Below are 17,307 nucleotides of genomic sequence, written 5' to 3' on the forward strand. Positions count from 1 at the left end.
GTCTGTCTGTCTATCAGTGAAATTTCTTCTTTGGCTGAGTGGAGTAATACTGAGGATGCACGTATTGGCCACTATGTGTCGCTGTTTAGTTAGGAATCAGGTTAGTAGATAGGCAGTCAAAACGCAAGTCAACAACGTTTAAAGATGTTCAACCGTGTATATCATAATATCATAAGTTTAGTCTGGAAAAACACTCATTTACAGCAGAAGTAACGACACTTTCCTCGAGTTAACCCGATATCACACACCGAAATGCATCACATGGCCTACCTGCAAACACCAGCTGCACTGACTCAAAAATGTGACATGTGGGTAAAGGCTATAGAGCCAATCAGAGGGCGAGGGGCCAGCGCTGAGTTCTCCTATTGGACGAAAAAGATGTCAGTCAGAGTGGACAGGCCCAGTGAAGCAGCGGTGAGCGGTGGCTGGCTGCAGTTCAGAGATGTGAGGAAATATTTGCCATGCAGCTACACCTTGTAAGTAACTGTTTATCTTTTATAAACTGCCTTTTGTTCACCTGCTTCATATGCGATTGACTAGAACTATATAATAATATCATCTTGCAATTATAAAGAAAGACATCGGACTGAGGCTGATATGCGGATGTGCTTTACATGATAAATAAATGATTAAAGATGTCCTAAATCGGGATGCATATGTATTTAGCTGAATATATTTAAATTTTTGTTGTAGCTGTTATGCTGTGACTTCGAGGTTTGTAATGCAGAGTAAATATTATGCTACAATAATGTCTACAAATGTGCTCCTGGTTGTTGCAAGGTGACAGTAACCCACGGGATTGTGTTATGATGTAAACAGCTGGGAGATGTTGGTAATGTGCATGCAAAACAGTGAACGCACCGGTGAAATGACTGTGTGTTTTGCTTGTAAACATCTCAAATGGCACACTAGCATGGGGCTCTGCATGTGTCGTCACCTTGTGTGACACTCAGGTTTTATGCGGCAGCCTGAGAGATGTTGATTAAAATGCGGTTTAGATTTTTTATTTTTTATTTATTTTTTTTATTTTCTTATACAACAATACCGAAGAGAATATAGATTAGATTGTTATATATTAAAACGCCTTCTGCAAGTTTGATTGAGTTTTTCATGTTCAGATGTGGTTCTAACATCACCAGCCTCTAGTGTTACAGTCTGCACCGGCCTGTAAATACTCTGTGCAGATGACTGTGCTGTATTTAATGAAAAGATTATATTTATTTTAAGTATAAAATCATATAGGGTTACAATAAAGTCTGGCACTAAAAATCAATAAAGCTCACTCCCAGCACTAACATGTTTATTGACTAGATCTTGTCTGCAAGGCCAAAGTTATTGCTATGTGCTACTTTCTCTCTGACAGTCTGTGGACATGCCAGGTGATGAATAGCCGAAGGTCCTCTGCAGTCCGAGCCCAGTCACTCCATCTGAGGGCTGAACACTTACTCAGAGTGTTTAATTGACATGGCACCCATCATGGAGGGCACACATACCATCCTGCTTCTTTATGCACCCATCCGTGAGTTAAGCAACATCAGCTTGTATTTCCCCAAGAGGCGGGCCCCAAGTTTTAAGTACAAGAGCCGCGCCCCTCATTCAGAAAGGACCGATAATGACCATGACTGCCGAAAGGAGGATTTTGCAGTGTCCAAACAAAGAGGCCAGTCTTCTGACTCCTCAGGCAAACTCCTCAGCTCCCAGCAAGCAACAAAGGAAGCTCTTGCAGAACTCTGCTGGCTGGCCGCAGAGAACCACCAGTTGCTGGCGGATCTCTTATCGCTGTGCAGGGATTGCGCCAACAAAGTCAGGATGGGTAACCAGGATGGGAAAATCCAGGATTACATGGAGGGTCAGGAAGTTCAGCTTGGAGGTCAGAGTCTCATCAACACCAACTATTCCCTCACTGTGTCTCCAGAAGAGAAGAAAGTTACATCTAAGAGCAAAAAGCTTAAGAAGCTGGCAGGTAAGAAGCTTGACAGCGCAGAGGAGTTTCTTCACAATAAGATGAAGCAGAAAGTTACAAGAAGAAATTCATCAGTTGAGCTTCCTGTTTCAAGTAGTGTGTCCATATCTACAGCTTCGGTAGTGGAACAAACTTCGGGCACACCATCCTTTGTTCACGTCTCTGACAGCTCAGTGACTGATTCTTATGTTAGTGCAGTCAGTCATCCCATCCTGCCCATTGAGGAACCCTTTCAAATTGACCGTGAGGGATGGGACTTCATGGAGGACAACCGGACCTTTGACCCTGACGTGGACTTCTGTAACGATTTCTCAGAATGTGATGGTGAACTGGGTTATGAATCATCTTCATGCACCCTAATGGAGGGTCTGAATCGACGTGAAAGTGGGAGCAACCTTCGACCAATTAAGAGGTTTGATTCCTTTACTGAGACATTATGTGAAGATGCATCGACAGTCAAGTCAGCTCAGCAGCTGTATGATGAAATCAATCAGAGGAACATGGGTGTTACGGTGGTGGCGAAGGTTCAGGAAGTCGAAGGGAAAGTGCAGCATGTCAGCCACAGAGGTCCAGATGAATACGGGCCAGTTTTGTCATATCCAGGACCTAGTAGCAGTGGATCCAACAGTTCAGAAAAGATAGGTAACAGGCTCTCTGAGGGTCTACGGTTACCTCTGTCTCAAACCACTGAACCCTCACCCCCAGTCAAACCCCTCGCAAAAAGCCCCTGTTCACCTTCTCTTGCTGGAGTCTTCAACACATGTTTCCCTGCCTCAAACAGTCTCCAGAGCATGTCCCCAGTCCTGTCCCCTCTGTCGTCCAAGCAGACAAGCCCACAGCTCAACCACCGCATTGTGCTGCTGTCAGATAAGGATATAGACCACGACAGAGACAGCTCCTGTAACACAGACGAACCCAAAATCTACACTGAAGTTATTGACAAAAACGGAAACAAGCGGACTGTCACCCGCCTTGATCTGAACCTCAGCAGGCGACCCAGCACCACAAAATGGAATTCATCCAGCAACTCAACAACAACAGGTGAGTTACTGTTACTAGAAGATAGAAACACACTTCTCCTTTTTTAAAGACACCGATTCATGTTTGAACTCACTGTTTTGGTGTTAACACTGACATCAGTGCTTTTATCATCTCAGTAAATGGCTCGTTTGTCAGACTTTCCCCATCACCTTCATCCTGCTGATGCAGGACTTCAAAGAACAGCACAAGAAAAGGATGCCTTGAAAGAGATTCAGATATGTCTTTGTATTTGTGTTTGTTCTGTCTGAAGTTGGTGATGCATTTTCTTTTTAACATTGAAATTGCAAAGTATATTCTGTGCACTGGTTTACTTTGAAAGTCAAGATTGTACATTTGTTTTAAAGAAACAACAGTTGGTTAGACCAATGGGTAGACATGCGTTCCAAAATGTCTCTCCCTGTCTTTGTTTGTCCTCTGTTTTGTGGGCTTGCTTTTGACGTGTGATCAAATTAAAAACTACCCAACAGTGTCGTAGAAGGGGCAGACAGGGCCTGAGAATAGTTTTGCTGATGATCCAGTTTAACTCTGTCAGTGCTGTTGGAAAAGGCAGAGATTAGGAGTGTCCCAGATCAAAGCCTCATAGTTGACCTGACCAGGATTCTCATGAGCACTGTGTTAACTGAACCATTGCCAATTTAGACTCCAAGTGATGTGCTGTTCCTCCCCTAAACTGACATCCTACCCAGTTCACAGGAAAATGACAAAGGATCAGGGACTCAGCAAGGAAAAGAGTTACAGAAAAAACAGATCAGAGTATCATTATTTGTAGAACTTTGGATTTAGCAAGCTGTTTATAAGTACAAAATACATTCACTTTATATTAGCTTTTCTCTCCTCTCATTAAGCTGATCATGTTGTATATATTTTCTTGCCACTGTGAACTTTTGGCCACTGATCATAAGAAGGAGCTTCTCTGTTGGTATAAAGTTCACATCCTTTTTTGTGGTTACTTCTGCCTAAACTGCTTCATCCTAGTTGATACTGTCTCTGGTATGTCCGATGCTTATCATTATTCCATTACTTACCTCTTAAACATGGGTGGTTGTCAGTCAGTACTAACAAAATCTGTGCTTTAATCTGCAGCTGCACACAGATAGCTTTCTATTAGTAACTTACCAATAGTCAGTGGGTAATTACTGAGCCTTAACCTCATGTTCTCATTTCTGTAGACAGTTTTAACCCAATTGTACAAATACTACTGCACGTATAAGGAAACTTGGTAGAATTACATGGCCATTACTACCCAAGTCATCATGCAGCAATACTAAAAGTCCATGATACAGCCAGAGGAAAAACTAGAAGAACTGAGTTGTGTAAGGTTTAGATAACTGGTAGACAGGGAAATAAATAACCCAGCTTCACTCATGTGGAGAAGATTTGGATCAATTCCCTCTGAAACAGCACTGTCTTTTAGTGTCCTCAAACACCCAAGCATGCCCAAGCAAATATCCTGCTGTCAGACACTACACACAACCGTAGAAATGCACTCACATTTTCTTGATTCTATCTCAATTTTTTGATTCTCTTAATATATTACGTTTGCTCATTTTAAGCCGGGAGAGTAGCCTAAATAACTACCATGGTTTTGTGGAATACATGTGCAATGATTGGTTGAACCTTTAATGTGAGACAAACTCTGGCTGCTGTATATTGAATCACCTTTGTGCTGTCTTATAATTGAATGCACTTCAAATGTTAATACAGATAAATGAACATCACAGGGACAGCTAAAAGGCCTAAGTGGGTCAGCGTGCATCCTGGCCCTTCATGGTTTGCCAGTGTTGCAGTAATTATTACCCCAGCTCTTTAATCTGGTTTTTGATTGAAGCTCAGTGCTTATTAATGAGTGTTATTATGCGGATGGTAAATTTAGACTAACGAATTCTTTTGTTTGGTGTGCACTCTAGTCTCTGTAACAAATGTTGAGCAGTGTGTAGGCAGTGAATGTTTATTTAAAGTGTTTTTTTTAATACTTCCTAGAGTATTGATGAGAAGAGCCACGTAAATACAATTTTAAAGATGCACGACCATCTTTATAACTCATTACTCCCATGTGTGTCTCTTTCTCCTTCACTCTGTCTTACCATCTCCCTCAGTTCCCTACTTATTTTATTGTCTGACATATGGCAGGCAATACTATAATCAGATTACCCGATACGTTCTTGCAAGGTCATATGAAACTGATCACTGCAGAGCAAGGGTGTATCACCCTGCTCTCCCATTAACTGTCATTCAACACAAAGTGCACGGCCATGCAACAATGTTCTACCCAGTGAGGACAAGGGCCAGCTCTATTTGCTAATGAAGTGAATTCTGCCAAAACAGTCTATCAATGCTCCATTTTTTGCAGTCTGTCTCATACTATTGCTCTGCATACCACATAGTAACAACACAAAGGTCCTTCTCTTATAATTCACCATATAACTTCTTGTCTTTAATAAATGTCTGGATTGGTGCCTTGATATATTTTGGCTGTTTTCATTCTGATGCTGTTGGGAATCGTCAAACATGAACAACCTTAAAAGCCCCGCAGTTTGTTGCATGCAGTTGCAAGTGGAGTGAAGTAAAGTTAACCAAATTTACTCTGTACCAGTCAATGGCCTGCCAGGCCCAATAACAGCACTTCTCCCTCTTGCCTGGCTCTGTAAATCCCATCAGACTCCAAAACTTCATTTCAAATGAGTAATGATGAGTCTGTGAGCATCCTGTCATGCTACATTTCAGCTCCGGCCCGCAGGGTACTGCGCCATTGCACTCTCTCTGCGTTTTCACTTGTAGATACCCCTGCAGAATTCTAGTACTTAGACAGCTGAACCAGTCACTCAATCAGTCAGTCTCTCAGCCTCACACAGCCAACAAGCCTATGTGGAAAAACAGTCACGACAGGGGCAAACAGAGCTGTATGATTTATAAATCCCACATTTTCTATGATTTATGTGAAAGTCTATGATCCCTCTTCTTGGCCAGAAGTGATGAAGTAGGCTGGAGAGCCAGATTTGCTCACAACGCCACATGGCCTAGATCTTTTATTTTGAATGATGAGGTTATAGGTTTAAGTGGATAAAACAGGGCATTGGGCTTACTGGACAAATCTGTTTGAGTGCCTTTAATAGTAATGATAAACTGCTCTTTGGAATGATACAAAGCAATCTGGTCATATTTAGGAATTCTGTATTTCTACTGATAAAGACAATATTTCCAAATAGTTTGTGTACATTACAGACATAATGAAGTTACTGCTTACTTGTAAATCAGTGGAGACAGGATATTTGTTTAATCTGTTGTCCAGAATAACCTCTATGAGTTTTTGAAGGATAACTTTGCTTTTATCAGTGTCATGTGTGCTTTAAAGCATTTAATATAACATCAACTGGCTGAGTAGTGAATGAGTGATGACAAACTGACGTGTGTGTTGCGAGTTCTGTTGTCATTAATCTCCACTCACAAACCCCACCTGTCAGAATCAGACATTAGACGGTCTCTGAGATGCATCAGTGCTGTAGTTCAACACCCATGTGGTTTGACAGCTACTCTCTCACACACTGTGATTTTCTCTGTCAAAGTACTGCTCTGTCATCATCTGCAGGTTTGGACTAAAACACTTACTGTATACTGCACATACTGTAGATGGCATAAAACTGAGGTCTCTAGTATAGTAGATTGGCCTTGCTAAATGCCAGTGTATTATGGCTAAATGTAATATTTAATGAAATGGCATTGCTTTATGTTGGGATGATGTGCATACTGTGCAGATTTTAGGTGACGCAATAGGCAAACTTCATCCCATTCGCCCCTTCTGTTCCCTCACATACAGACACTGTGATTCATTCTCATCTTTTAGAGCAGCAGGGAATGAGATTAAATGGAAATAAGCACACAGTTTTCCCCAGAGCAAGTCAACTTAAGCCCACTGTGTGTGTAGTAGTAGTAGTTGTAGTAGTAGTAGTAGTAGTAGTAGTTGTAGTAGTAGTAGTAGTAGTAGTTGTAGTAGTAGTAGTAGTAGTAGTAGTTGTAGTTGTAGTAGTAGTAGAGGAGAATAATAAATCAGCTTCCCAACTGAAAAACAGTAGGTTCATTATGTAGTGCATTTTAGAACTGATTCATCTGTTTGCTGTTATCATTACTGTAAAAGCAAACATCTAACTAATTTAATGAAGCTGTGATCATTCACGTGTTAGTGTGGGGAAAAAAAATCAAATAACTTGTCAGTGCTGCAGCAGTCACTTCTTTCTAGGATACAATAAAGCTGTTCCATTAGCCCCACTGCAAAGTTTGTCTCCAGCTCAGTCATCACCCTGTCCAGATGGGGGCAGTGTGAACCACTTTATTTAATTAAATCACTGGCTGGTTGTTAATCATGGGAAGCACAAGCACACGTGAACAGGCATGTTGTTAAGATTATTTATAAGTATAGAATGTATTCATGTTTTGGGAGGAATGAAGTACCATTGAAGTCCTTGTCAGTAGGTCTTTGCTCACCAGTTTAATACATTTAATAATTAGTCTTTCCAAAGAACAAAGAATTACAGAGGAAGCTGATCCTGGCAAGTGGTTTCCTTGGTCTGATGCTGGCTTAATTCTGTTTTTTTGGAACAGCCCCAGCCTACAGTCAGCAGTTCCCACTGCGGGACCGTGCAGAGCAGCATTAACATAATGAAAAGTTATTAATCTAATCCTACTTTTTTCAGTCACAGATAACTGGAGGGACTGCAGGCATCGCTGCTGTCTCATAATGACTGATTGTAGAGAATACTGAAACTGAATTTCAATGCTTCCATTTTCCAGTGAAGCCCCCCACTTAGTTTTATGTGTGTGGGCTCTTTTTATTGAATTTAAAGCATTTGGCTGACACTCAGACTCTAAAGATCTATTCCAGAGGACTTCCACGTCCTTAAAAGTCACACTTGAACCACAGTATAGGAATGGTGTACTGTATGTGCTGTATAAGGATACTCAATACATTATAGGATATTCTAGTATCTTATTGAACAGGAAGTGATTTGCATTTCTCAGTTTTCACCTCACAGTTCTGGCTTAACAAGGTGTTATCTTACAACCAAAGGAAATTCAGGTCATGAAGCTCGAAGATCTGTACCCTTCCCCCTCAGACTCATTTTTAGTGTTTTCTCTCCTCTCTCTCAACCTCCTTTTCTCTTTCTTTCACCTCACTTACCCTGCTCCATATATTATAATTTGTACTTTTAACTCCTGTTTTATTGCATAATTGTATCCCTGCAATGCCTAGCCTGCCTTGGATGTTCCTCACCTTCCCCCAATGCCAGCTGGGATAGGCTCCCGCCCCCTGTGTCCCTGAAAAAGGGTTAAGTGGCTACAGAAAATGAATGATAAATGAACTTATTCCCTGAAGACTATGAATGTATGCATCAAGGCATGAATGAAAGAACATGATTCTGTGCACATATCAAGTTAAAATAGCTCATTTGTAGGCACTTACACCCCTGTCCTGAATTTATCTGACTCATAACAGATTATGAAAAAGGTTCATACTGTGTCTGCATTGAGTCCCTAAGCAGTATATACAAGACAAAAGGTCAGACTCTCAATATTATTCCAACCTCCTTAGCATACTGCAGCAAAATCAGCACTTAGGATATAATTACCATTGGAAATTTAAGAGACCAGTCGTAGTCATGGAGTGCGTGGTATGTTACTGAGTTAAGATAACTGCAGGCTCATGGCTTCACAATAAATGCTACTATGTGCAACTGCCTTGTCAAGAGTGGGCAGCCCCTTCCAATCTGAGGGATTCTGGATGACTGAACACACAGGCTTAAACACATAGCACACACATTTCTGCAGTTTCATTTCTTATAGCCCATACTGACCAAAGTCATGTACTGGTTCCACTCCGGTGAACTTTATATGGTGGCATTTGTTTTTTAATCAGGCCTCTTTAGACATACTGTATTTCCTTATTGGATCACTGTGCTTTACTACTAGAACTGCTGATGGGAACAGGGCTGGCTAAGAGCATTAAAATAGCTGTGTGCCCTCAAGCCTGCAGCTGAAATGGGGTCTTTCTTACAGCCTGACGTTAAAAGATCCTGATGTCTGCTTTCCACCTTGTTCAATTTTTATTACGCATGTAGGCTACAACAGGAAAACAGCTTGCCTCACTCAGTGCTGCTTATTTAGCTTTTTCACACATGATCACACCTGTTATGTTGTCATGTGGGGTGGTGTCTTAGTCTTTGCACAACAGTGAGCATTAATTAAGCTGTTTGTCTGTATTTATGTGTTTTTGTAGAGGACTCTCTATTGCGCCAGGATGATATTTGGATGCTTGATGGTGATGAGCCTCACGAACCCCTCACTCGTGTTCCACGCCCAGATCACCTAGACTTCTTACGTATCACCCCACCAGAGGATGACATAATCGGGGACACTCCCTACTATCCCAAATTGGAGTGTACGGTAAGGGCCATTAAATAGGAGCGGCACAAGTATTCGACAAGTGGTATTAGCTCTAAACCTGTTTTCACACTCAGAGCATTGCACCGTAAAACTGTTTTGTTCCCCACTGGAACCCATGGGGATTTCTCTCCACTCTGGCATTTAATCACCTGATCATGAATGGATTAACATGTCATGGATTCTAATCTGGAGACAGGGGTCCTAAGCCAAAACTGACCGAGATCATTCCTTATGAACTTCTCTCTTGTTCAGAACAAACACATCTATTTAGGGTCAACTCTTTTAGCGTTGTGGTTCCAATATTTCAGTTTATTAGGCTAGGAGTAATTAGTGTAATTTCTTGTGAAGCAGACAGTGCAACATTAAATATTTTCTTTGCCACAGGTCACATGCTTGAGGTAATCGTACCATGTGTGCATTACAAAAACATACTTGGAGTCACTGCCATGCCTCTTTTCAGGTTTTGGAAGTCTGTAATAATGAAAACAAGACTTTACTACATAACTGTGTGTGGTTCATGCATGTAAATGACAAACAAAAACTATTATCATCTTTATCAGACTGTTCAGGTTCTATTTTACTTTCTGGCTGAAATCCAGCTTGGTTTTCATGCCTGTGGCAGATGAGGTTCATTACCTGGGTGTGGTGTTTGGTGGGTAGTGTATCTGAGCAAGCCGCTCATTGTTTTCTCTAGACACAATGACCGCCCTGGCTTTAAGCGTAATCAGTTAACATTCTAGTACAAAGGCCATGCTGTACAGAATGAAGCATTCATGTATGTTACTATTATGACTGTGTCAGCCATCTCACATACATGGCTGTTACATGGTTTCATTATCACTGTCATCTATTTTCATGTAGTTCAAGCACCCAGCTTTGCACAGTGTAATGTTGGAATTTAAAAACACTACTTCAAAGTATTGCTATGGGCTTTTTAAAAATATGTACTTATTTTCCACTAATTTGAGCTAATTTAATGTCTCATAGTCTTCAGTCATGGTAGCCTCTAATGGTATGTATTTCTACTGCAGTCCCTCAGGGGGATTTACTATGAAATATAATCACCACTGTTACATAACTTAATTCTTCAGACACAGAAGTCCCCTCTCGAAGCTATACATTGTTTTCTTCAGATGACTGAAAAAACATCATTACCCTAGAAAGGGACTGCAAAATGTACAAGGGAGTATTTAAAATGTTTTGGAAATTTGCAAATCATGCATTAAGTTCTCCTTTTACAGTGTTCCTCTTGGTAGGTCCAGCTCTAAGTGTGTTCAATCAGGCTCAAGGAATGCATTCATGTAGAGTGACCTTTGGTTGCCAACAGCAACCACATTCAAGAATGTTACCTCTGCTTAAGCATTTTCCTGAGTTTTATCCATAAAACTATCAAAAATAAAATTATGCTTAGTCAGTGACGATAGGAAAAAGATAACAATAAGCGTTTAATTTCTGTTTTATTTGTAATTTTTTTACAGAAGCTATGAAGACATGCGCCTTTGTGTATAGATTTTCTTAGTTGTTTCATTCTAGTTAATTTATAACTTGTGGCCTTTTAATCACACTGAAACAAACCCTGAAATCCAAACACTGCCTGAGTATTTCTTGTGTGTATCTTGGTATTCATATGCAGGTAGGTGGATCGGAATATATTTTTCACACTTAAATCCTTTTCTATCGAGCCTGTGTTTTCATGCTGATACACAGCTCGGTGCTAGCATGTTAGCATATCAGCCAAACCTTCCTGTGCCCAGGCAGACTAATCAGGTACTAAGTCCTGTAAGTCCTGTATTGCAGTAGCTTAATGGTATAATATGGGCTGCTGAACCTCTGCAGATTTCCAGCCGACCACAGACTCACTCCACCTCTGTGTTTACTCTCGTACCTCAACAGCCATTTTAAGGAAGTGAGCAGAGGTAATCAGACACCTGTGGTGTTGGGCGCTGCTAGGTCCCCTCCCAGGAAGGGAGGGACCTGAACGGAGGCGTCCCCAGACTAGGCAGACCAGTGAAGCACATTTTTTCAACCTGAAGGGTTTTTCTCACACAGCAGCTCACAAGAGTTTCCTGTAAACCGAGACAGACACGCTAAAGAAGACAGACCAAAACTAGAAGAAGAGTTTGATCATGGACTCCAGATTCTAAACCAGCTCACAGAGGAGGATATCTTACGCCTCTTGGATAATGCTACTTAACATGTCGGAATAGTTGGAAGTGATTTTGTGAAAGGCAGGTGAACTCTGTTCTCCTGCTCTCCTAGGGAGATTACAGGAAGATATACCTCCAGCCTTTGAACTGCCTGACTGAACAGCATCATGGGAACCTTGCGTGCACAGAGGAGAATGGACTGTATAAGTGACAGTGTACAGTAGTTATCAGTAGTGTTTGTGATATATTGAAAGTGTATTATATAAGTGTGTGTAACCTGTTTGTCTCTAAACAGACTACAGGGTTGTGTTGTTCTATGGCACCCTTCTGGAGAAGGTAAGAAGAGCTGGAGAGATTTGGTCATACAAAGGCCTTTTGTTCCTGGCCAACAGCAGAGTAGCAATAGGAGCAGGTTGGCTAACTGGAGGTGGGGAGATGAACCTTTTGTGACATTTTTAACGGACCCTTTGCGGAAGCCCCTTCGGGGTTTGGTTTACCTTTCCTAGCTCTTAGCCAAGAAGAATTAGAATGGACAGTGAAAACAATTCAGATGGACAGGGGAAGCCACCCACAACTTCCCTTCGCAATGTCTTCAACAGTTTCTTTAACCGAGACAAGTCTGCCTCCTCAGTCAAAGGGTCGGCAGTGCTAACATCTTTTAGGGATCTTCCAGATGGTGAGACCTCTATGTCTGAAGATGCTCACACGACGAATAGTGAGAACAAATCAGAAGGGAAAGACAATACACCTGAGGAGGATTTATCTGCTTCCTGTGATTCAGTGTGTGAGGCTGTAGAGGTGGAAACATCCAATCACATTATTGACAGTGTTAAAGCAGGAGCTGGAGCTGCATCTGACATAGACCTAGTCCAAGTCACCAGGGTTGAAACTTATAGTGACACAGAAAATGAGGATGAGGAGTCAGACCTCAACAGCAGTCTTTCAGAGAAGCCCTCCAGGATTAAGGACCCCATCATCCCTGAGGAGGAAAATAAAACAGTGGAGAATGGAGATGGAAATGAACCTGGAGATGCTGCTAAGGCAGAGGCAGAGTATCATGTGCCTGTGTTTAGAACTTATGAATTTAAGGAAAGATCCCGGGTAGAAACTATTCTATATTCAGGCAGGTCTTTCGGCAGAAAAGACTCGGGAACACGTCAGGTATTGTCAGTTTTCAAACAAAAAGGTGGCAGCAGTGCTAAGAAGAGCTCCAACGCTGTACTTGAGGATGCAGAAGCATTACACACTGAAGGGAAAAATAGTCACAGTGTAGGAATAGATGAAAGTGAGTATGATTGTATAGACTGTTCTCTGCCTATTCCCTCCATCATCTCTGGACATTGTGCTTTGGAGGCTACTAGCCACAATGCTGCCCCAGCATCTCCTGTTAAAGATAACTTAGATAATTTACAGAAGCAGGATGAACAAAGGCCTGAAACAAAGGAAAATAAAGAGGAGCTTCAATCTACCCAGGTACCCTCTTCTCCTTTCTCCAGTTCTAAGACTCCTGAAGTTTCAGCCCAATCCTCTTCCAGCTCAGAGAAACAGACAGACACTGGCGGTATGACAACTTCAGAGCTGGAAAATATTTCATCTGCATCTGAAGAGGCTGCTATTGTCACTGAGGGAAGTTTAACTCCCGTCTCAAATTGTGAAACTCCTTCAGCATCACCAGAAAAAGCTATATCACCTCCATCACCATCCATCGCCTCCTCCTCTCCCTCTCCCTCTCCCTCTCCCTCTCCCTCTCCCTCTCCCTCTTCCACCTCATCCCCATCCAAGGGCCCAGGGCTCTCTTCACCTCCTTCCTTCCAGATGCCTGCTCTCTTCAGTGGTTTGCGAGTGCTAAAGAAAGGAGCAGCAGGTGAAGACAGGGAGACAGTGTCAGAAATCAAACAGAGGGAAAAGGACGCTGACCTGGCCCTGCTCAACTTAAAGAAGACAGTAAACAAAGCCAAGCTCTTCCCTGAACAAAAGACAACCACTCCAGTCAGAAAACAAGCAGAGCCCAAGCCGGTTGCAGAAACTAAAACCTCAGTCATGGGTCAGCTCAGTCAGCTCCTTAACTTAGACGGCAACAATGACAACAAAAAGCCCGATGAAGGACAGGATTCAGGTCCTGAACACCAAAGACAACATGAGTCTGAAGATACAGAAGAAGATGCGGAAAAGAAAACTTCGGACAGAGAGACCACTGCAACGCCACTTGTAATAAGGAAGACGTCAGACTTGGCCTATGAAACCTTCAGGAGCATCTTTGGCCCCAAAACTCCAAAGAAGGAAAGAACAGAAGATGTGGATCTGGAGGCAGTGAAAAAGAAAATCAAAAATGACAAGGAAAGTCTGAAGTCCATTTTTGAGAGAAGCGCCAAATCTCCTGTCAAGGACCCCAAAAGTCCCACAGAGGCTAATGTATGTACTTTTAAAGCTGCTGTCTTAAGTATATTTTTTTAGCAAGTGTTGTGTAGATGTTACAAAGATGAGAATAGTTGTGGTTCAGTATTAGTTTATTATCCCTGCTCATGTTATTACATCCTTTTTATTCCAATAGACAGAGGTCACATCTCCTACAGACAGTGAGGACCGAACTCCAGGGCGTCTTCAAGCTGTGTGGCCCCCTCCCAAACCTAAGGATGAAGAAGAGAAGGTGGGGCTCAAGTATACAGAGGCAGGTAAGAATGTCAAGCTCATCGATTTCAACAGAATTGCCTGTATTTACATGTAAGACCAGCAGTGCTGACAGAGGATCATGGTTGTCAAGCTGTCACTCCTCTCACTGATTAACGTCGTGGACAAGAGCCACTAAGAATATCAGTGTTAACATTTCAGTTTATCTCTTGTTTGTCCTCGATGGGCATCAGCACTAAATGTTCAATAAGAGACACATCATGCAGCATGTTAAGGATCAGCAGCAGGGTGTACGCTGTACCTTAAATCCATTTAAGAACACAGTGCGGCTGTGTTTGCTGCTGTTTGTGTGCATTCTGTTTGTCGTGACACCACAGGATAGCATGTGTGGGTAGTGTTGAAGTAAAAACATTTAATGGAATCAAGAATAGTCTGGGAAGCTGGCCATGTTTGGCCCATCCCTCTACTCCACAGGTGTAATGACACACAAATAGGTTAAAAGCCCATACGGCTGGGATGATTAAATTACAAAGTAAAAGGCTTTCCTTTTCATGTTCTGGGTACAGTGAAACCTTGTTGCCTGAAAAACTAGAGTGCAGTGCAGCAGCTGGTGTATGGTCCTCCTGGTTTTGCTTCATCCCAGAATAAAGGTTAAAACTAATGTAGATTATACTAGTGATCTGAACTGCAGGATGGAGAATTGGAGAAGAGGCCAAAAGTCAGGACTGTGAGTTGCACATGTGTAGATAAACAACACATGTGTACATGAAGATATGCATATCTGTCAAAGATCTGCCTGTTAATGTATACCAGCACTAATTTATCCCTCTTTCTACATGCAGGACTGATAGAATAGCATAACTAATGGTCTCCTACTACACCCTTTCATGTGTATTTTATTAATTTTTAAGGTTCTAATCAGTAGCTCAGATTAAGCATGTCAACAGTTTACTATTAACTCATTTCTGTATATTACTCATGGTAGGGTCCGTGATCTGTGCTAGTGCATCTGACAATAAAGGACCATCAGCATCTTCTTCATCAGATCTTGGACATTTTATTTTATGTTGTAAATAAGGAATAACAAATCTAGCAATATGTCAAAGCTGTGGGTCAAATTCTAATTATTTTTTATTAGATTTACATGAGATGGCAGACATTTAATGTAAATGCAAACTTTAGCTAGCTAGATATGTTTTGTGATTCATCACTTTTTTTTTTTTACATTTTATGAACTGTTGAAACAATGTCTTTATTTTTAGCTGAAGTTGGAGTAGCATGTTGTACATTTAGTTGTCTAAACTTGCCCAAATTCCGCAGTGTTATAGTATAAATCATAGACATTAGGTGAAGTATTTTATGTAATTTTTAACTGTGTGCTCTACCAAATTGTTTATTTTGGCTTTGCCTTAAACCAGACATCTAGTGTAGAACTGGTTGGTCGAGTTGTAAATATAACCTTTTCTTGTGAATGTGCCCCTCCCTCAAAGAGAAATTCAACAGTAAGTAGTATGTCTTGATGATTGTAACATCCTGAGATGCAGATGAGAATAATTATGAGTTACAGAACAAATGATGGAAACATTAGCCCTTCTATTCAGTTTTTAGCTCAATCTCTTACAGTTAAAAAGCACCAGCAGACAGAAGCGATTTTCTAATTGTGTTCTGTTTGTATGAAGTAAAATAAAACTGCAGGCAGACTTATTTTGTGTTGTCATACATTAAACCTTATTCTGTCTGTTCTATTGTGTTTCAGAGCACCAGGCTGCCCTCTTACAGCTGAAGAGAGAATGCAAGGAAGAACTGGAGAGGATGCATGTGAGTTATTAGAGACAGTTGAGTCCAATAGTACTGAACCGAATCATATGAAATGGGAGGTAAAATAAATTAAGTTAAAAGTGCATTTACAGCAATGATTGGTTGGAAACATAATTGGCCAATTCATTAACATGTTTTTGCCATTGCAGTTCAGTGTTATGAACACAAGGTGGCGCCTAGTTAGCATGAAATGTCTAAGTGCAGAGGTTGAGTGATACAAACCCTAGTTCAGTGGTTCTCAGCGGGTCTGGCTTTAGGACCCACTGTCATCCCTCAATGATGAGCCATGACCCAAACTGATAAAAGTTAAACTCAGATTTATTTAATGACAACCTGGTGTGTTTTGAACCTGAGATAATACAGAATATGACAGTATGCCAACACAGAAGACAAGTTTAATGATAAACCAAACTGACCAGCAGGTGGTGATGCTAAAGAGGGAAATATTTCCTTTATTAGGTACATTTTAACCAAAACTAAAAAATGCACTCAGTTAAAAATTAAGTGCATTCAGTCACTTATTCAAGAATTAATCATAAAGCTGACCTAACAATCAGAACATTTCAGTAACACACTCAGTGTTTTCATGCAGAATAAATTCAATTAATAAACTGCAACTAGCATTTCTTAACATTATGTTTTGCCCAAGCAAAGGCCTACGACCCACTAAAAACAGGTATATGACCCACTTTTGGGTCACAACCCACCAGTTGAGAATCACTGCTCTAGTGGATTTTCACTCACAACTCTGTAAGTTCTTAGATGTCGATTTTGTCAAAGGAAGGGTGTGTAAGTGTCTGAAACTCATCAGTCAAGTTGTCAAACTTTAATTATCCTTGAAAACAATTCATTTTTAAAATAGATAACATTTAATACAATTTTTAACATTAACATTTAAGTATGAAAGACAAAACTTCCTTCAAACTTCAGAGATTCTTCAAACTGTTTTTGTATCTGTCAAATGTGCCTAAAAAGTGAAACTGAAGTTCATTATTTTACTTCTGTAATACGCTACTCCAACAGTGTATTATGTCACCTAAACACACTCATTTTCATTAGATGCAGAGGCTTGGAACCATGTCAAACAGGTGTTTTCCTTCTGTCAACTAAATCAAAGTCAAAGAGTCAAACTGCATATTCTTGGAAAGCCAAAAGAGCGTAATTCCAGCCATGTTTCATCATTTGTATTGCTAATAAATTGCTTTATGGACTGCTTCCTCAAAAAGTCTGACCTCAGAATTAGTTTCTCAGTCTGTCTGCGTAAAGCCTTTAATA

At 41.0% G+C, this 17,307-nt stretch overlaps 1 protein-coding gene across 2 annotated transcripts in view; it reads left to right on the forward strand.

Annotated features, from left to right (window-relative positions):
• The first annotated feature begins 392 nt into the window (after positions 1-392).
• Positions 393-17,307, forward strand: part of LOC115413134 (formin) — a 51,751-nt gene continuing 34,836 nt past the window's right edge. Inside the window, exons 1-5 of one of the 2 annotated variants that reach the window (XM_030125872.1) lie at positions 393-476; positions 1,364-3,004; positions 9,273-9,439; positions 14,138-14,258; positions 15,971-16,032. In XM_030125872.1, the coding sequence (XP_029981732.1) occupies positions 1,465-3,004; positions 9,273-9,439; positions 14,138-14,258; positions 15,971-16,032 (1,890 nt within the window). In that variant the 5' untranslated portion in view covers positions 393-476; positions 1,364-1,464. Of the gene's footprint in view, positions 477-1,363; positions 3,005-9,272; positions 9,440-11,936; positions 13,999-14,137; positions 14,259-15,970; positions 16,033-17,307 lie in introns of those variants that run through there. The other variant, XM_030125871.1, reaches the window with a different exon arrangement.

Source organism: Sphaeramia orbicularis, chromosome 22 (genome assembly GCF_902148855.1).
Source record: "Sphaeramia orbicularis chromosome 22, fSphaOr1.1, whole genome shotgun sequence".
Taxonomy (NCBI): Eukaryota; Metazoa; Chordata; class Actinopteri; order Kurtiformes; family Apogonidae; genus Sphaeramia; species Sphaeramia orbicularis.